At 38.9% G+C, this 21,506-nt stretch overlaps 1 protein-coding gene across 7 annotated transcripts in view; it reads left to right on the forward strand.

Annotated features, from left to right (window-relative positions):
- ARMC8 (armadillo repeat containing 8) overlaps window positions 1–21,506 on the forward strand; it is a 112,099-nt gene that overhangs the window by 56,859 nt on the left and 33,734 nt on the right. For all 7 annotated transcript variants that reach the window (XM_023187841.1, XM_023187848.2, XM_023187847.2 and 4 more), the window contains 3 exons: window positions 921–1,016; window positions 18,956–19,038; window positions 19,347–19,428. In XM_023187841.1, coding sequence (XP_023043609.1) covers window positions 921–1,016; window positions 18,956–19,038; window positions 19,347–19,428 — 261 coding nt within the window. The remainder of the gene's footprint in view (window positions 1–920; window positions 1,017–18,955; window positions 19,039–19,346; window positions 19,429–21,506) is intronic.

The raw sequence follows: 21,506 nt of genomic DNA on the forward strand, positions 1-21,506 counted from the left end.
CATAAATCTCAGATAACTGTAATAGATGGTAATGGTTACCATAGTATATAGTTTGTTAAGCGTTTTCACAATGGGTTCTCTTTTTCTAAAAGCTTTTTATTTTTTAAATTTTTATTTATTTATTTGTGAAGTGGAGTCTCGCTCTGTTGCCCAGGCTAGAGTGCAGTGGCATGATCTCGGGCTCACTACAACCTCTGCCGCCTGGGTTCACGCCATTCTCCCATCTCAGCCTCCCTAGTAGCTGGGACTACAGGCATCCACCACCACGCCTGGCTCATTTTTTTGTATTTTTAGTAGAGATGGGGTTTTACCGTGTTAGCCAGGATGGTCTTGATCTCCTGACCTCGTGATCTGCCCGACTCGGCCTCCCAAAGTGCTGTGATTACAGGCATGAGCCACCGCGTCCGGCCTCTAAAAGCTTTTTAAATGCCAAAATTAGACCAGCACTACTCTTAATATTTCAGAAAGTTAGGGAAAACCTCCTAAAGACATTGTTGTGATATCATTCAGATTATCAGCTGTAGTCCGGGGCTAGAGAAGTCTAGGTGTGCCTTCTTTTGAAGGAGAACATTTCAAAGAGCTGCTGCAAGCAAGTGTTAGTGCCACTAAAGCTACCATTTAGGAACACTGAATTTTTCAGAGTCAGAGATTCACAATGGTTTTTCATATATCAGCGTCAAATGTAGTGTTCACTTTTAGATAGAAGCATACTGTGTGCATTTTAGGTCACATTGATACGAACACTGCAAGGTCTCAGTCCTATGTGAACAGAATCCAAAAATAACTGGGAAATGTAGTTAATGACTGGGAAATTCACTAAAATCTAAAAGTTGTTAACTTTTTTTTCCTTCAAGGCAGTTAGTGTTATTGAAAGTTTAATTTATGGACTGAGTTGGAACATATCCTTTTTTTCCCCATAGCTTGATCATGATTTAAAACATGCTCACGAACTCCGCCAGGCTGCATTCAAGCTCTATGCCTCTCTTGGAGCAAATGATGAAGACATCCGGAAGAAGGTGAGTCTGGGAGAGGGGCGTCCCCCAGTCCTGACAGCCAGCAGGCAGGGAGTGACGTCAACCTGAAAGTCGTGGTGAAGAGCACTAACAGTGACTGTTTGAATATATTAAAGCAGAGTGACTAAAGGCATAATTGAAGAATGAATGGGACCCGGATTTGGGGGGTTGTTTGTTTGTTTTTAGAACATAGAGTGGCATGGCCGTGCTGGAATGACAAATAACTGGCGTGCATTTTTTGTGTCATTAATATGAATTATTATGTTGCACATTTTTGCATGTGTTCTGATAAAAATCAATTCTAGCACTGTGAAGCTTCAGACACCTTGAAAGTCCTAACATTAGAATTGTAAATGTTATTTATGGAAATACCTTCCAATGCTATTGAGAAATTCAAATCTCTATTGTATATTGTTCTTTGATATGTGGCTTAGTTTTATGTTTTGATTTTTTTTTTGCTACTGTGCAAGTTTAATGTGAATAAAATCTTTGTGGAATGATGATTTTATGTTTAGTGAGTGGTCATCTGAATTTTCCAGCTCCCCAGAAAATGTATGCACTGGTATAGCACCCTTATGTTACTAAAGCCTAGTCTTACACTGAACTCATGTTCTTGATGAGAATACTTCTTGATGAGGAGTATAGTGGTAAGTAAGCTCTGACTTGGCTGCCTCCACAAATCAAAAAGCTGGAACTTACTGCTCAAAAACAAACCAAAAAGCTTGAACTTACTGCTCAAAAACTAATAAATTCTACACAAGGCTTTCAGGACCATCCGAGAGCAAAACCACATGTTCTGTCTTGAGGAGCCATAGCAGAAAGAGCAGATTACTCATTATTTACTGAACATGATGATTTATTAAATCTGCCCATCTGCATTAGTATTTTAAGGAGCACTGTGAGAGAAATCACAAAGTATTAGAGTTTATCATGATTCAGATAAGTTCTTCAGGCCTGTAGAAAGAGGAGTATGGAACAACCTTACATTTGTTGAAATAACTTGAAAAGGAACCACTTCCTGAAGAAACTGAAGTAATAGCAATAAGATTCGATGTGTGAGTAGCTTTGATTTAAAATCAGTGCACAAAGCACAACTAATAAATTGAATGTTTCCATGTACCTCACTTTATTTCAGTTAAGATATTTTGACTAGAAGTGTTTTTAGTATATCCCTATGAAAATCATTTTTGGTACATCTAGGTTTTCATTTATAAACTTTTATTTCAAAGCAAACATACTAATGATATGATACATATATGATTTATGGATGTTGATGCTAATGTTCAGTTTAGGTATGTGGTGTATTGCAAGGAGAGAGGCTTTTATAACAACAGATTTGAACATTTTTAAAAAATTGGACTATATAACTTAAATACACAATTATTTGGTTTGGGATGGTTATTAGGGCCCATTAGAAACAGGAGAAGTATTTTACCCATTCTTAAAACTCTGAAAAGCCATCTCATGGACTGAAAGGTAGATAGACAGATAGACCACAATGGGAAATAGGATGTCCATTTGTACTTCTTTGTACTTTTTTGTTAATAAACTGTTGTTTTGGAATTAATGGCTTAATTTGTGATATCATGTTCTAGAAATATTTGCAACATGACAGTCTAATCAGTAGTCTATTAAAACTTGTATTCATAATGTGTATAATTTCCTGGTAAGGCTAACTCCTGATCATTTCTGTAGAAAGATGACAAATAAAAAGTTATAATTATTAATTATAGTTTTTTGTGTGGTAAAGCAAAGATACTGTGATATGTAATGGGGATTATATAGCATTTTAAGGAAGATATTTAATTTCTGGGAAATTAAGTGTTTGAATAATTTACAGTTCATAGTAACTACTAAAGAGAGAAATTGTAAAATGGAAACTATAAAGTAATTTTGTGATAAAATCTACTTGAAGACTGGCCATAGGAGTGGAAACATTTTATTTTCAGTGTATAAAAAATGATGAATGGTAACACTTTTGAGTGCATTTCTATTTCCTTTTTTGTTGTTGAAATAATTATTTGAGTAGATTTTTGTTTACTTTCTCCATGAAATATTTCTTTCTTATTTATACTTATGTCTTATGAACTTGACTGTATTTTTTGTGTAGATCCTTAAAGTACAATGTTTATTGTTTGATTTTTTAAAATGCAATATTTATGCTTGCCAAGATGGAATTTCAGTTAACTGAGTCAGTAAGTAGAGAAACTGAGTTAATGAGTGGAGAATCTCTGAAAGAAATTTAAAGGACTGTAGATCTACTTCCCCAATCCCTACTTCTCCCCATCAAAAACCAACAAAAAGTTTGTTTCAGGAGAAAAACATGAAATGTTCAGTTGGTCTGCCATTTAAATTAAAATTGGAAACATAATTCAATACGTTCGGTAAATAATATGTATCCTAGTGCCCTATTATGGCCAGTTAAGGAAAGGCAGAATGAAGAAGAGAAAATAAGAGCGAAGTAGAGACAATGAGAGGTATACACAGTAGTAAAGGAGAAGGACACTGGCCTCTCTGCATATAATTGTGTCTCTTTTACTGCTTCTAAAGATGTCTAAAAGTCTGCTGTGTTTTCATTTCTTGATACCTTCTCTTTGGGCCAGAGAAAATTAAGCTGACAATGGAATGTGACCTGTAGATCAGAGATTTAGCGCCCCTGCTTTGAAGCAGTGTTGGTGTATTCCCACTAAAATAAACCAACTGTATAACATTCCCTGGAACTTAATAAACACTCAATAAATATTTGTTGAATAAATATAGAAATGAAAATGCAGAAATCATACACAGAGTGACATTTTCTTTAATTTGTTTGGACCTTTATCCTGTGTAGAGCAAAATTGGTATTCTAATTCTGAGTGTTGCATCCTTTATTACTCTATGGTATACTTGAAAATTTCTTAATTTATTGTGGTGTCCTGTCAGCTAGAGTGAAGGAGGGTGGTGCTGGTGGAAAGAGTTGTGCAGGGGAGAGTGAAAAATACTGCCATTGACTGTGACATGAAGAGGGAGAAGAAGCCCCAGAAAAGATGGAGGATCACTGAGCCTGGCAACAGTTGTGACCTGGCCATGTTAAGCTTAGAAGAGTTCAAGTTACCTGTAATAGTTGATCCTGACTCTGAATGAATTTTGGTTAGAGAGAGTAAGAGCATAGTCAGGAATCGAGAGCTCAGTGGAAGAAGGGTCCAGAACACATCAGCAGTAACTGCAGCGACAGCAGTGCCAAGTAAAAATTAGCTCTTACCTCTGCTAAAGGGAAAATCTAGTTTCTAATGATAACCTTTACCATATATTAATGCTGATTAGGAAGCAGAAGTCCAGTTAATGGAACATTAAAAATGGAAGAAGTTAAGATACGAAGCAAAATAGATCAACAAACTATTTCAAGTCCTGGCATCCCCAGTCAATGGTTAAGTCACAAGAGGCAGCAGTGGCAAACAATCTTGTAATTTTGAGATAGATTCTTCTATGACAATTAATTGCCGTTATGAAGACCATCACTTGATTAGGACCTACCGATCACCAATTAGGTTGGAAGTTGAAAAAGGATTCTCTCTCTCTTACTCGTCAAGTAACTAGTAGAACTTGTTAGAAATGTTAGTGAAAATTAAGGGAAATTAGAAGTAAAGTGTGAATTAAAATTCAAGGAAATTGGTATACTAACCAGGATGTTGGTTTTATTTTTGATAAGAGTAAACATATTTCAAATGTTAAGCACGTATTGTAACCTTCATTCCCCTGGGGCACCTGACTAATGGAGCCTTGGAGAAAGTTTTCTGCTTAAATTTGAATACTTCTGTTTTAGCTGGAGATTTCTTTTGAGGAACTAGAATGTAAGCTCCATGAGGGCAGGGATTTATTTGTGTTTTGTTCATTAACATATTCCTAGCATCTACAACACTGTCTGTGCATATTTGACAATAAATAATTGATGAATTGAATGAATGAAAAAAATGAACACACAGACAAGTGGATGAATGAGCAATATTGCATTATTAAGCACCCATTGTCTTATGTGCTCCTGTCTGCATTAGGAACTTTCCTAACCTCACTAGCATTTCTGTCTGTGTGTAAAGACAGGAAATTTGAAATAGAGAAAATATACATCTGGTCATATAGTCGGGATTTCACTATTATACTTAGCATAGAGAAAAATGCAGGAAATTTCCATTTTTTCAAGAGGCAGGCAGTCCTGAGGGCTTGTCTTCCACTTGCTTGGCTATAGATCAAAGAAAACATGCTTTATGGTATTGTACTTGCTTCATTTCAAAATAATTTTGACCATTATTTTATCTTTCTAAATGTGTGACTTTTTAAAAGTTTGTATCATTCACACATGTGAATCTGGACCAAGTTTTCTAAGGATAAAAGTATGGTTTGGTTTATAGAAATTAACCTTTCAGGAATCAACCTGTTTGTAAGGTTATATGTATTGATATAAAATATTTTTCCAGTTAGTATCTGATTTTTAAGATCAGTTATTCAGTTCTGCATAGACTGATTGAACTACCTGCATTGTGTAATATTGCCCACTGGGTGGAGGGAAGGAGGCAGGCAGGCAGGGGAGATAAAGATCAAGAAGGCATAGCCTTAAAACTCAGCATTTATAACAAAACCTCAATAGGTCAGAGAAAAGTAAGGAATGAATGACCAGTTAGAATTTGCTGAGGGCTCAGAAGTATTTAGAACCAATTAAAATAGACGTGTTTATCCATGGAGCTATCCTTAAGTCAATTTGTAATTTAATAGCTTAATTTTTGGTTATTTTAAATACTTTCTAAATGGTTTTCATTTTACATTTTCAAGAATTGAAAACATGAACTCTTAAGTTTTTGTTCCTTGAAGGAAAACAAAATTGTCCAATCACAGTGGCTTTATATGACATGTGAAGAAAGCCAAGAGTGACATTAAAAAAAAAAATTTTTTTGAGAAGTACAGGCAGAAGAAAAAAAGAAAAGGAAAGCAAAGAACAAGAATTTGTCTTCTATCCTCTTTTTCCTAGCAAAGGAAGTTACGACTGCAGATCGTTGTAAATATGTGATACAATATACTTAAAATATTTAGCACAGTGTCTACCACATAATAGGTGCTCAATAAATGGAAGCATTTATTAGGATATCTAAATAATTCATTGGGAGATTAAAAATATATATTTTTAAGTACATTAAAAGATGAACCAACATTGAGGTGTAAATAAGAGGTTGCAATGAAGAAAGTGATTTTATGCTGTAAGTTACTAAAACTTTATTCCAGTAAAAGAAGTTATGTTTTAGAAACATAGGCTCTTTCTGTAGAGTATTTCTTGATAACAAAATGTCTTGTTTATAATTTTATTCTAAAATTTAAAATACTAATTTTTAAAATTATTTTCATAGCATGCCCTCCAAAGTGTATTAATAATTGGTTAAAATCTTAGATAATAGATGTCTCAAGTAAGGAGGCCAAAATCTACCTAACTTTGATGACCTAAGTATTAATGCTCATGGTTGTCATAGATGTCATTTCTTCGGAGTTATCATTCGTATAAAACCATATCCCAAAAATATATGTTCACATTTTGAACCAGTGTAATTTTTTCTGTATTTTCAATGCTGTAAGATTTTAAAACATAGTTGTAAATTTAGGTCAATCTTTCTTAATATCTTTCTGTTTTCTCTAAAGATTGCTGGCTGGGCATAGTGGCTCGCACCTGTAATTCTAGCACTTTGGGAGGCTTAGGTGGGAGGATTGCTTTAGCTCAGGAGTTCGATACCAGCTTGGGGCAACATAGCGAAACTCCATCTCTACAAAAAAAAAGCAAAAATTATCCAGGCGTAGTGCCATGCGCCTGTGGTCCCAGCTACTTGGAAGGCTGAGATGGAAGGTTCACTTGAGCCCGGAAGGTCGAGGCTGCAGTGAGCCGTGATCACAGCGTCACACCACTGTACCACTGTACCACTGCACCACTGCACTACAGCCTAGTGACAGAGTGAAACACTGTCTCAAAAGAAAAAACAAAAAGATTGCTGAGCATCCATTCACTTTGAACACTTTTATTTATTACTAGTTGATCTTCTGGGTAACAGTATAAATGTACCATGAATTTATATTGTTAAATATTTTGTGAAGTTTAATGATTCGAAATGGGCATTTAAAAGGCACAGCATCAAAATTTTTTATTTTTCTCTACCATGAAATCAGGCAGATGCAAGGGATTATTTCTGAACCTTAGCCTGCATGTTGAAACAAACACCTTGTACATTTTGAAGGTTTTCCATGGTACCACAGAAGTAGCACCCTTCAGGACTTGGCTCTGCTACTGAGTAGCAGCAGATTCATTCGGAATTCATAATTCCTTGCCTCAAACTGTGGTTAAGTTGTTAGTTACCTTCTTAAAGCAAATCCACCAAAGAATTTTATGTGAACCTTGCAACATTCATTCACAATGGTAAGTATTTTTAAAGAAATTACCATGACAGGACCAGGTTTTGCCACTTGCCCACAGTATTGAGACCTTTGACCTTCAACATATTGAAAGAAGCAAACCTGGGAGTGATAATGCTATGTATATAATAGAGGTATTTATAAAATAATGAATTTTTATTTCATAGTTTCATTAAATGGAGATACAAAATTGAGTGTTATACTACTTGTGGTATGTCCTTTGTTTAAGCCACAAAGGACTTTGTGTATGAAGTACAAGTTGGTTTATTGTTATCTAGTTAAAAGACAGAGGTTATATACACCAAGAAATGGGCTAAAATATCTTTATTAGATCTGTAAATCTAAAATTTATGACTTAGTTGGATTTTCAAGAACGTTCTTTCTGGAAATGAATGAAATGTTTGGAATAATTAAATATTTATGGAACAGTAGAACTTGAAAAGATTAGGATTGTGATAAGAATCAGGGATTGTTGCTGTGCTCTTTCCTATGATTAAAGTGCTAGCATAGGGGTTGGTGAACTACAACCTATGGGTACTATTACCTACATTATAATTCTGTACCTTGCAAGATAAAATTTTTTTTTGCATTTTTTGATGGTTGGGGGAATTAAAAGAAGAATATTTTCTGACATATGAAAAGGAAATTAAATTCAAGTTTATGTCCGTAAAGTTATATTGCCGTACGACCTTGTTGGTTTATGTGTTGACTTTTGACTGTTTTGCACTACCAAGGCAAGTTGAGTAGTTGTGACAGAATTGTATGTCCCATAAAGTCTAAAATATTTACTGCTTGGCCCTTACAGAAAAAGTTTGCCCACCCTGTGCTAATACTGCATAGCTAACTAGAAACTCTTTTTTTCTTAGACGGAGTCTCGCACTGTCGCCCAGGCTGGAGTGCAATGGCACAATCTCAGCTCACTGCAACCTCCGCCTCCCGGGTTCAAGCGATTCTCCTGCCTCAGCCTCCCAAGTAGCTGAGATTACAGGCACCCAGCACCACACCCGGCTAATTTTTTGTATTTTTAGTAGAGACGGGGTTTCACTATGTTGGCCAGGATGGTCTCAAACTCCTGACCTCATGATCTACCTGCCTCGGCCTCCCAAAGTGCTGGGATTACAGGCATGAGCCACCGCTCCAGCCTAAATAGAAACTCTCATAAACCAGTTTGGTGAAATACCAAACTTCCTATATACCTGTGTGTACTGGCATATAGAAAGAAACAGAGCCCTGAGCAGAAGAGGGAGAAGCCAGTTGTCTGACTTTCTGAAGAAAGGCATTATCAATTGTTGGCAGTAGACATTGTCACTGGATACTTTCCTACATACTGATTCCTTTGTTTGAATGATTTTGGCATGTGACAGCCCCTAGAAAAATTTGATTAAAACTGTGGCTTTGGGTTATGATTGGAAATCTTACTGGGTTCTGTGCATTGGTTAGCAAGGGTGTCTGAATAAGATTTTTCACTATGCTCGAGAGAAAAAAAAATCTAGTTCACTTATTAAGCAAATATCTATTAAACCTTTGCTAAATAGAAAGTGTTAGGTGGTATGGGGCATGCAAAAATCATATAACTCAGATATTTAAGTCAACAGAATCTGTTTGGGAAACCATATACAACAGAAATATAACTACTACCATTTGTTGAGCACTCACTATGTGCTGGACCCTGTGCTAAGCGTTAGCACATTCTCTCCCTTAACCCTCATACCACCCTATGGTACTACAATTTAATGTAGTTAGGGAGATGAGACACTAAATTGCTATGTAGTAATTCCAGAGCCTCATGTGTATAAAAAGTCTGCCCACACTGAAAGCCATTTTTGCCATGAACAGTGCACCCAGATATGATTAAGATATGACTGTAATTGAAATAACCTATTATTAATGAGTCTGGAAAAGTCTCTCTCTTATAAAGAAGTTTATTTGGAAGATTTCTCACCTTCTAAAATACTAAAATCATTTCTTCAGAAGTTTTGACCCATAGAAAATGAGGGACCTCCGTATCTGGTTCCTTCTGCATTAATTTTAAATGTTTTTCTAAGGACACTGTCTAAATATGATTTTGTTTTATTCTAGAGAGAATTATCCAGAATTATGTATCAAGGTACTATATTTGCATTTTATTCTGTAGACAGCTTCTTTATCGGAATAGAATTAAACTTCAGGCAACATTTTGAAATCCTTGAATCTGTTAATAGGTTACTCCTTTGGCAATGGTGGTCACTGGAATGTAAGCCAAGTAAAAGCAGTACCCGGCATATTATACTTTATCTATTGAGTAATTTGTGTATGTCTGGACCTGAAATTTAGGCAGCTATCCCGTAGGGTAATAAAAACTATAAGGGTGCATGACTGTGTATATAGAGGAATAGGGACTGAACAGGCATTGTGCTGCGCAATTCCTGGGCAGTGAATCATTCATGTCCCCAGGATGGCAAACAGGAGGAGACAGATGGAAGTCTCAGTTATTTACATCATAATTTATAATGGTTTTATTTATATGTTAAAAGAGTGTAATTCAGTGGCTGTTTAGGCTGTATTCTGCCATTAAGCTAATGATTATGAAATTGAACTCATAGAGAAATATTTTTTGACAGAAGTATTGATCTGTTTTTCCACAGTATAAGTATTTCTGATGTAATATGTTTATACCTTTGGTTTTGGGGAAAGGAAAAGTTGACTCAAGAGAAAACTCCCACTTTTCCACAAAGCGTAGGGAAGTTTAGAATTTTCTTCTAATATTTCTTCTGGACATTTATCATAAATGACTTTCCCAGCTAGTAAGAAAATAAAAAGGTGTAAATGACCTCTGGTGTAAATGACAAAATATCGTGAGGCTTAAAAGCAAAAATGAAATTATAGAAACTTAAGAATGGACCCACAATATATACCTCTCTTCTTTATCTTCTACCCCTAAAGTGAAGTGATACAGTTCCCAGCTCCCAGGCAGGCAGGCAGGCCTACAGGAGAGGCTAGATGCGGATTTAATTCAGTACCTTCAAGAGAAAGGAACAAAAAGAGGCCCTACAGACCATCTCTTAGACGGTGGATTTTTTAGGTCTCCAGCTGAGAAAAGATAGACTATTTCCTCCCACCCCATGCCTCCCAAACATTGTTCTGCTGACTCAAGATCATGGAGTTAGAGAAATATGGTATGAATGTGGGAGTGGATAGCAATGAAAAAGTGAGAGGAGGGAAGAAATACTTTGTCAAGTGTTTACTGAGACCCCAGAATATGATATATTCATCAGTGATCTGTTCTAAGGGAAGCTGAACAGCTTTTTCTCATTTAGAAAAAAACAAAGGCCGGGTGCGGTGGCTCAAGCCTATAATCCCAGCACTTTAGGAAGCTGAGGTGGGTAGATCCCTTGAGGTCAGGAGTTCAAGACCAGCCTGGACAACATGGTAAAACCCCATCTCTACTAAAAATGCAAAAAGTAGCCGGGCGTGGTGGCATGTGCTTATAATCTCAGCTACTCAGGAGGCAGAGGTGGGAGAATCGCTTGAACCCAGGAAGCAGAGGTTGCAGTGAGCCTAGATCTCACCTGGGCGATAGAGTGAGACTCCGTCTCAAAAAAAAAAGGGAAGAAAGAACAAAACAAAACTGCCTTTTACTTTAAAATTATTTGCTAGAGGAAAATGTCTGAACACCTTACATTGGAGCAGTGGCACAGATATTACATAACAGGGTATGGATGGGAAACCCTACAGTTTTTATTCACAACAGGTGAATGGAACTTGTGGCTAAGGACAGTAGAATGTTAGTTCCCTTTGGTTACTGTCTGCTAAAGCTAGGTCCTGATTCTAAAGTGGAGGTCAGATGAGTTGAAATGTCAGTGGAACTCTGTGGTTTCTTCCTGGTTTTTCTTGGCTTTTCTTTTCACTGGCTGGCATCCTCTCTGATCTTTGCCATTTGTACCCCCAACCAAAGCTGAATCATTGATTTGTCATTTTCTCTCTAGGAGGTCCTGTAAAGTATGTCTTTTTTTCCTACTTGTTCAGTTTATTAATGATGCCCTCTCTTGCCAAGTATAGTACACTAATGTTTATTGGCCCAAGATGTCAATATATAGTCTGTGGTTTCTATAGCAGTGATAACTTTTTATAGTTCTTTTTCTCTTTCCCTGTTTTCAAAGTCAGATCTCAATTTAGTTATTAAGGCTAAGCAAAAAATCTCATCCTTACAACATAGTGAATAGAAAGGCCCTCATACTGGAAAACTGAACCTAGAAACTTTCACAAAAGCCTATTTGGAATTAAGTTGTATTTGCCTGGCTATTGTGCACCTTCACATAAGTGATTGATGTTAAGAGAGAGTCCACTTTGCCACCCACTGCCTTGACACCCCTACAACGCATCCACTTTGAATTGTCTGAGAAGTTTGCTTGTTTGAATTGTCTGAAAGTAAGAAAACTGGGGGGTGGGGAAGGGTGCTCTGGCTGCTCTGCTGCAGTTTGAAGAACCTGGGCCAGTGACTTAATCTTTCTGAACTTCAGAGACCTCAGATAAGACTATTCCTAAGACCTCTTCAGATATTAACATTATTTAGCCTAAAAGTGAATAGGCACAAATGTGTTTAGTTCTGTCAGATAGTTATGTCCACTGCATTAAGAGAATGCAGTAAGAGAATTTGTTTTCCAGTTGAAATGATTTAGGAGCAAGCACTGCAGCTGCCCTTACTTGATTCGTGGAAGACCATGTACTGTTGGAGATTTTGGATTTGGGTTTGTTTTTTAGTCTTTGGTTTGTTTTTGTTTTTGTTTTGCTTTGCTTTGTTTTAATAAAGGAGAAGTGATATGAGAATATACTCAGGAATAATACACATTAGGTGCTCAAGCATTTGCATGATGTATATGGCATCATGTCTTTAAGTATCCTGTGGCCATCTTATGAAATGACATAGTCACTTCCTAAAACCTAGTGAAATACTGGTTTTCCATTTGGGGGAATGGATCTCTCCCCTGACTCTTGCTGGTTCTACTCAGTCTACCCAGATAAGCTGGTTGTGCATGCCTATTTCATTCTAGTATCTGCCTTCTTACCTCATGGCCCTTCTTTTTCCTCCCTAGTCTCTACCCCATTTCCAAAACTAATGTCTTGATGGCGCTGACATGAGATCTTGGGTTTATAGTGCTCATTTCCTTAAAAAAACAAAAAAAATTAAGTGAGGAACTCTAGACCTTAAATAAATGGTCCTGCTAGGAAAGACTCAGGTGTGTACCCTGGGACTTGTCTTTATTGACACTTATGAGACTAAAGCATTGCCATCCACACCCAGCAGGTCCAGTCTCTGTTATATATCCTTTCTCCTTGCCAGACCTACTCTTTCTCCCTGAGCTCCTTGTGCTGCACCCTGCTTGGCTGCTTAATCCCTCCTGCTTTAACTAGAGTCTGGATTTGATACGTTATCCACTTAGATCTCGAATGTCTGTGACTTGTGACTTTGAGAGTTTAATTGCAAGTCCTTATTCTTTCTGGCCAGTTTTGTCTTGTTATTACTCATAATCCATTAAAACTTTCTCTGGAAACTTTCACAAAAGCCTATTTGGAATTAAGTTGTATTTGCCTGGCTATTGTGCACATTCACATAAGTGATTGATGTTAAGAGAGAGCCCACTTTGCCACCCACTGCCTTGACACCCCTACAACCCACCCACTTTGAATTGTCTGAGAAGTTTGCTGACACCACCAAGAATCTACCCGGTTTCAGTTTCCACATATTTTGTTTGACCTGATGTCAACACAGTTGAAGCTAAAGGCCAAGCTAAAGGTTTTCTAGTATCTGAAGAATATTTCATCATGGATAAAGCTGGAAGAATAGTTTGTCTTGTTTTTTCAAATACCATATCTCTGACTCTTTTAATTCTTCATGTGCTCAGAGGAAAAGATGGTTTATGTCCTGGCCACAATTAAATTTTGGATCTGCTAGAGCTCATGGAGGGCCGGGAAGTTCCCTTGTAGCCAAAGGCCGATTTTCAAATTGTTGGAGTTGCTATATATACCATAAACCACCACTTTAGTATTATCTGGATTCTGCATTTTCCCCATGATCCCCTGGACTGAGTGCCCCTCTTTCCCACTGGTCATGAAAGTCTTGTCCCAATTACAGGGGGCTCAGATCCTGTTCTAATAGATCCTTATCCACTCCTGCAAGAGCAGCAACGCAAGAGACAGTTTGGCAAAAGTGTGTCGTAAAAACTAAAGACACCAGCAGGGAGGTATACAATACCTAGTCCATTGACCTAAAACAGTCAGTTGAGCATGCAACATTTTTTGTGTAACTTAGTTCTGTAGTTTACAGCCCAGGCCCCTAGAAAAGCCTAGAAAGAAAGATGGCCTCCTTCACTCTGAGGATTCAGTCTACTACAAGGACCCCTTCTGGCTGGGCACAGTGTCTGTGTAACAGAGGGCACTGTCTCTTTTTCTTTTTTAGCAGATCCAACCAGCTATGCCACAGGGCATATTTGCTGAGCTGTGGCCAAGGAGTCTCCAACAAGAACCATGAGGGAGAACAACTTTCACCTTTACTTGGCATTGCTCTTACATCCTGGAAGGACCTAAGATGCCTTTGCAGGGTGCTAGGACTTGGCACCCTCCATCATATCAAGGCTGTGGAGCACGGTACTGGGGTCATTAAAAAGCACCATGGAGAACTTGTTTTATTGCTCTTGGCTTTCCAACCCCATGTTTGAAAAGCTGTCTGGTGCACTGTTAAACTTTATATGGGTCAGAGGGCTGTGGCAGGGCAGCAGCCACTACCAGCTCCTTCCCTGCTGACCTGAAAATTTTTTCTCTGGACTGGATTCCAAACCTTTTCCTGTCTTGTGATCACATTTTTGTCCTCATTTTTGTCATTGTATTCATTATAATGCCCTTTGGGTCCATACGCAGATGGTCTGCATGCCCTCAAGCTTGCAACAAAAAAAGGTTATTGTCCATACCCTTTTGGAATTCAAAGTTTACATTCTAATTTTGTATTGTTTTTCACTCTCACTCCCAGACTGATATCTTGATGGAGAATGTGGACCAGAGATTCAAGCCTGCTTTCTAGAACCGTAGCAAGGTTACTGAATTCTCTCCACTGCAAGTTCAGTTACAGATTCAGGCCTTCTTCTGCAGACATTCTGGTAGACTATGATCTAAGAAGGGTCAACTTGTGCCTGAAGGGAAGACACTTCCAGATAGTTTTATGTCCTGACTTGGAAAGCATTTACCAGCCACCTTATAGCTATACTCTGTCTCCAAAGTATCAGGGACCATATACCCCTAGAAACTTTAAAAGAAAGGATAAAGCTACACTCTTAATGTTACAGTGGTTGAGCCCTAATGTTTTTCCACTGTCCTAGATCGTAAAATTCCTGTTCTTGAGAAAGGATGTCTTCCTACCTTCCCTTTGTAGATACTTGTTTCCGTGTGTGGTCCCATGGTCCCCGTCATTCCCAAGGTGTTCTTTCTACCATGAAACCAAGCACCATAGCACTGAAACACTTAATTGTGCTTGCTTATTCAATACTGTGAGTTTGGTAGAAGCAAGGGCTTTCTCTTCCTATTTTGTCTTTGAGTTTCAAAGTCATATCTGGCACTCTCTGGGCACTCAGATATTTGCTGAATACATAATTATAGAAATGCAAGTAGGAGCTGTGCCGTTTGCCTTTCCTTGCCTTCTCCTTTAGCACTCTGACTAGACCTGAACCATTCTGCAGCCTCTCCTCACCCGCCTTCTTCCCATGTCCTTCTAAACAACATGGTAGTTTTGCCCAGACTGACTAACATGATCCTTGTTCACCTGCTGATTACAAAAGATTGGAAATAAAATAATCCTTACTGTATCTCATTTTACTGAAGGCCCAGAGAGAGAAAGTAAATTGCCTAAGATTATACAGCCAATGCACTCCATAACATTCCATTTCCCCTGCTTCACCCACTAGGCTGGCTGTCTACTCATTTTATTTCTGATCATCACCCTTTCCACAGGTCCTTTCATATCAGCCTTCAAACTTTGGGAAGAGGCTACAGTCTGGACTTTAGCCCATATTAAACTTGTAGATTTTTCTGTCCCATCTCTTGTGTGGAATTAGGCTTTTTCTTGGCGCTTAGCAGTTTGGCTCTACTGAGATAATACTTTATTAAATACCTACGATCGCTACACCATTCTGGTTCTTTGGTAGATTTACATCTTTGGTTGAATGTAGCCAGGAAACCTTATCTAGAAACCTCTTTCAAGTCTTGGCCACACCCGGGGCAAGCATCTGGAGCCAATGCTAATAGTATTTCTCAGTTCTTTCTGGGGAGTAACCGTGTGTTCAATCCATCCGTACTTCCACCACCACCACATTATCTGATGATGTAACTATATCCAGTACAGGTAGTTGTTTCTCCCAAGTTATCACTTTTCATTCTTTTTTTTCTTTTTTTGAGACAGAGTCTGGCTCTGTCGCCCAGGCTGGAGTGCAGTGGCCGGATCTCAGCTCACTGCAAGCTCCGCCTCCCAGGTTTACGCCATTCTCCTTCCTCAGCCTCCGGAGTAGCTGGGACTACAGGCGCCCGCCACCTCGCCCGGCTAGTTTTTTGTATTTTTTAATAGAGACGGGGTTTCACCATGTTAGCCAGGATGGTCTCGATCTCCTGACCTCGTGATCCGCCCGTCTCGGCCTCCCAAAGTGCTGGGATTACAGGCTTGAGCCACCGCGCCCGGCCCACTTCTCATTCTTAAGTAAAAATAATTTCTCAAGGCAGAAGGATCTTTCAGGCATAAGCATCTAGTCCTCCACTGCCTGAAACTTTTGCCCTAGGCTTTTGTTTCCTTCCCATACTGAAGGTACTGATTTGGCCTTGTCTGTTTCAAGAACAGTGACTCGTGCATGACTGAAGTAACCCGGCCAGTCTTTGATGGTTGCTGTAGCACAGAGGATTAGGTAATTTGGAAAACACACTACTGTGACTGCCAAGGAAATAGTAATAAGGTCCCAACTAGTTTAATGGAGTGCGAAAGGAATGAATATAAGGTATAGTGCTAAGTAATTTGTTTTGGTTTTGTGTGGTAAGGTAGGAAGAGTTGGGGTCAAAATTAGCACAAATGTAGGGCCTGGGTGGCTAGGAGAATGTTAAAATACCATTTGCAAAAACAGAAAGACACAGGGAACAAGCAGGTTTAGCCAAGGCTAGCAGGTGGGAGGACAAATTCAGTATGAGACATAATAGATCAGAAGTTCCACTGAACATCCATGTCATATTTATTAGGCAATCAGAAGTATGGGGCTAGAGGTCAGGAAAGAACTCTAGAACAGAACTTTAGAAAATTTCCCATACTGAGTTGGTTTTGAAGTCACAGCATTGTTATATATATGTGGAGTAAGAGATGGAGATGGACAGAGCCTTTATTGGATATATGCCCATTTAAAGATGGGAAGTGGGGAGAGGACTAGCTTCAAGAGGTTCAAGTTTGGGCATTTATGTCTTTTAAACAGGATTGAAAATGAGAGGTAGGGCAGAGTAAAGATGTGAGAATGTTATAGAATGGTAATTTTTGGATCAAGGTAGAAGGGCTTTGAGCTTGAAGTACCCAGCCTTGACAATAGTAAAGAAAACAGCAAAAGCATGGAGACCTTTCATCAAAAGTGGGAAGTTGCAATGTGTGTCCCCAAAATAAAACAAGGTCCCTACAAAGATGAGGTGGGCACAGAGTGGCTACGAGCATGAGGGAGGCAGGAAGAATTTTAAGTAAGAGGTAGCTACTATAGGGAATATGGGCATCTCCAGGGGGTTACAAGGCTGGTCACCAGCAGTGAGGGTGCTGCTGAGGTGGAATAGCTTGCACGGAAAGAACAGCCATGTTTGGTGGTTTTTCTAGAGCAACATCAGCAGTTGGGATCTGGAGCAGGAGTAATGAGTGGTGGGAGGACAGTGAAAAAGGGAATCTGTCTTCTAAGTGGAGTGTCTGAGCAGGACATCCATGCCAGGAGGAAAAGGTATAAAAGAGTCACAAAGAGTAGGTAGACTGAGAAAGGGAGGAGTTTAGGGTGAGGTGACAATGACGACAGAGTGGTTGTGCATATCAGTAAGAATGGAATTAAGTTTGGTCAGGGGTGAGGAGTAGATCAATATGTAAATGTTTTGGAAACTAAAATACCAGATAAAAATTACCATTCCTAACCTACAGCCAAAATGTGGTTCCCTGTTCTTAATAGATGGTATTTTCCCTGATCATTTTTAATTTCAACAATATTTTCTTCCCTTCCTGTTTGGGCTGAAACATCCTGAGGTTTCCTACTGTCTCATATTCTAAGGTCAGCCTTCTGAATCCTTTCATTTTAGTCTAGGTCAGTGATCTTCAACCTTGGCTATGTACTGGACTCACCTGAGGAGATTAAAAAAAAAAAATTTTTAGGTGCCCAACCCTGACCCTGGAGAATCTAATTTAATTGGTCTGCTGTATGTCCTGGACATAAGGATTAAAAAAAAAAAAAAAAATTCTCCCCAGGTAATTCTTCTGCAAGGCCAACCACAGTTAAGATCTATTGGTCTAGGTATTCTCCCAGGTAAGAGTAATGACTCCCATTAATGAGTTGTCCATATTGGGAACTACCTGGTGAGTACAAGAGGACTGCTTTAACCAGGGCTGTATTACAAGTGTGGCTGAGCACATGGACTCGAGTCACATTCCTGGGTACGTATCTCAGCTCTGTGATTACAGGAAAGCTCTGTGTTATCTAGAGTAATGTCTACAGAAGAGTGAGGGTTAAATTGGGTAATATAACATGCTTAGCACAATGCTTGGCACATAGAAGAACTCAACAAATGTGTTTGTTAGTATTTGTGTTGTGATGTCATGAGTACTTTATCCTAATATGAAAAGGCTGTTTTTCAGTAGGCCCACACAAGTCAAATTCAGTTTCCTTCACACACTATTTATTTTGTATCTAGACATTGTTTGATGAAGGAAAATTGCAGGTTATTCTTAATTTTAAGTTGAAACAATAAAGCTTCATGATTATAGTGATTATATGTAGCAGCACTTAGTGCTATAGTAAAAGATGGCAAGGGTTACTTTTCTAAAAGTTGCAGTCAGTTGGTAAGAAAGTAGCCACAAGGTGGCTCTGTCAGAAGCCCAGATTTCATTTCATGAGGGCTGAGCATGGACTGTGATTTCTTTAGAACCTCACTCTGGAAGGAACCTGCCCAATGAGAGTTCATTTATTTCTTTTCCTTTTTCTCAAGATTGTTTATACAATACCTCTGCGGTACTTACACCATTTAATTTTTGTTTTAAATGTCTTTAAAAATAAACAAACATAACCTGCCCCTTACACCTGTCATTCAGCCTGGCAGGTCCTTAGTGGGCTAGACCTACCTTTCTGATGAGCTGCCTGCCCCCACCACAAGACGATTGTTCGAGAGGTAAAAACTCTTGCCAAAAACAGCATTAAACTTTTAATGGATGTTAACATACTTGCGTTTACAAGCAGTGAAGTTTGTCACCTTCATGTTGTTATTTATGCAGCATTAACCTTTTTCTCCAGATCATTGAGACTGAAAATATGATGGACCGAATTGTGACTGGCTTGTCTGAGTCTAGTGTCAAGGTGCGGTTAGCTGCCGTCAGGTATGAGCTTTAAATGGTCTGAATAAAAACCTTTTGCCATGTATTTAACCTGTTTCCTTTCTGGTCCTTCACGAGTAAACGCAGACTACAAATGTTCCTCAAAAATCTGCTCTGGTGAATTCGTAGAGTGTATAACATTGTCTAACAGAGAACCTAGCCTCCAAACCCCATGAAGTGGTCTGATGTAGTTCACTTAACAATGTAGATATGCTTGAAGTGTATATTAGTCATTGTAAAATGCCAGCCAGTTTGTTTGAAAAGTAGAAGTTTTAGTTTCTTTTAAAGCTAATTTTGATTATTCTTTGTAGATGTTTGCACAGTTTATCCAGATCTGTGCAGCAGCTTCGAACCAGTTTCCAGGATCACGCTGTGTGGAAACCTTTAATGAAGGTAAGAAAAAAGGGTCAGCCAGTAACAACCGTACTCACAGACCCTAGAGTGAGCCAAGCTAGCTAACACTACACCCTGGTCTAGGAGTATGTCTGATTTTTGTGTAGAGCATTTTGAACACTTATCTCCTCAAATCTGATGTTCTAAGCATCTACAAATGCTTCATGTGTGAGAGGGAACTACAGGCCTGATTTTTTTTTTTTTTTTTTTTGAGATGTAGTCTAGCTCTGTCACCCAGGCTGGAGTGCAGTGGCACGATCTTGGCTCACTGCAACCTCCACCTCCCTGGTTCAAGCGATTCTCCTGCCCCAGCCTCTCGAGTAGCTGGGACTACAGGCATGCACCACCACGCTGGGCTAATTTTTGTATTTTTAGTAGAGACGGGGTTTCATCATACTGGTCAGGCTGGTCCTGAGCTCCTGACCACGTGACCTGCCCGCCTCGGCCTCCCAAAGTGCTGGGATTACAGGCATGAACCACTGCGCCCAAGGAGGTCTGATTTTCTTTTATTAACTAAGCTTTAGTTACTCATCTGATCTCCCTATTTGTTTAATATTACACTTTAACCTTATATTCAGAATTATCCTTGTAATTTTTGGTTCTGAAAAACAAAGGAATCTGCCATTTACAGAGATGAAGTGTTCTTAGTCCTTCGGCAATCCCTGGATTTTTTGTTTTTGTTTTTTTTTTTAAATAGACACGGGGTCTCACTGTGTCACACAGGCTAGAGTACAGTGGCTCAATCATGATTCACTGCAGTCTTGTGCCCCCCGGCCCAAGTGATTCTCCCACCTTGGCCTCCCAAGTAACTGGGACTACAGGCATATGCCACTATGCCTAGCTAATTTTTCTGATTTTTTTGAGACAAGGTCTCGCTAAGTTGCCTAGGTTGGTCTTGAACTCCTGAGCTCAAGTGATCCTGCCTTGGCCTCCCAAAATGTTGGCTAGGATTACAGGTGTGAACCACCATGCCTAGCCCCTGGATATTTTTTAACATAACATTTTTGGTGTTAGGTCTTCTCTTCAGGACCCTTTTGTCCCCCCCAAAAAAGGTTCAGGGCAAATGAATCTGAACCAAGACTTATAGCATGCATCAAGTGGCTGCTAATAATGTTATCTCCCTGATATATTACAAAACCATAGGTCTACTTGGTCTTTGGTCTATCATTTTTTTTCTTAAGTGATCATATACCTTGCATTTAGTCAACTTAATTTTTTAGAGTTTTGTTTTGTTTTTGCATACCTACTATATACCAAGCAAAGCCTTCAAGTACAGTGAGCTACCAAAATCATTTTACCACAGTTCTCTTACTCTTGGCTTAAAGCTTTAGGTTCAGGGGGCAGGGGCATCAGTGTGGCAGAAATAGGCAAGAGACCATTCAGGCAGAAAGAATATAAAGTGGACTTTGAAAGCAAGAGGAAAACAGGAGGATTTTCTGGGGTGCAGAATAGCATGAGGAGAAACATTGTGTGTGGTATGTGTAGGGAACAGCAAGTATACCTTTATGACTCTAGTGGAGGAGTGGGATATAATGAGATATACCAGTGGACAGGAAAGGACGAAGTGGAAGAGTTAGACCAATGCCAGTGGCCTTGGGAATTGACATGCTGAGTGGTTCTTCCATTGGGGAGGTTCATCTAATGACAGAGTATATGATTTACATGTTAAGGTTGTGGAATAAAGCAGTAGGAGTGGCTTAGGGAAGACCATATGAACCCTGGAGATACTTCAGTGGAAGGAATGATAGATTGGGTGTATGATTCACTACTCAGGAACTGTCAGGGAGACACCAAGAGTTTTCTAGTCTAAACAAGTGTCACAATATAGTCTTATGAGGCCTAGCATAACAGTACATTTCTTTAACTTCTTTTCAGTGGGCCTGCCGAAGCAGCATGTAACATTGAACTTGACCCATTTTCATCCGTTGGCACATCTTCCTGACTTTCACTCTTTTTTGCCCTATTAGACATATTTCATCTCTTCTGAATACTCCTCATTCTCTAATATCCTTTTGCTTCCTGAACCTCATTAAGAGCCCCAAATCTCAGAATGGTTATTTACCTACACCCTACTCTCC

The sequence above is a fragment of the Piliocolobus tephrosceles genome, chromosome 2 (assembly GCF_002776525.5).
Source record: "Piliocolobus tephrosceles isolate RC106 chromosome 2, ASM277652v3, whole genome shotgun sequence".
NCBI lineage: Eukaryota > Metazoa > Chordata > Mammalia > Primates > Cercopithecidae > Piliocolobus > Piliocolobus tephrosceles.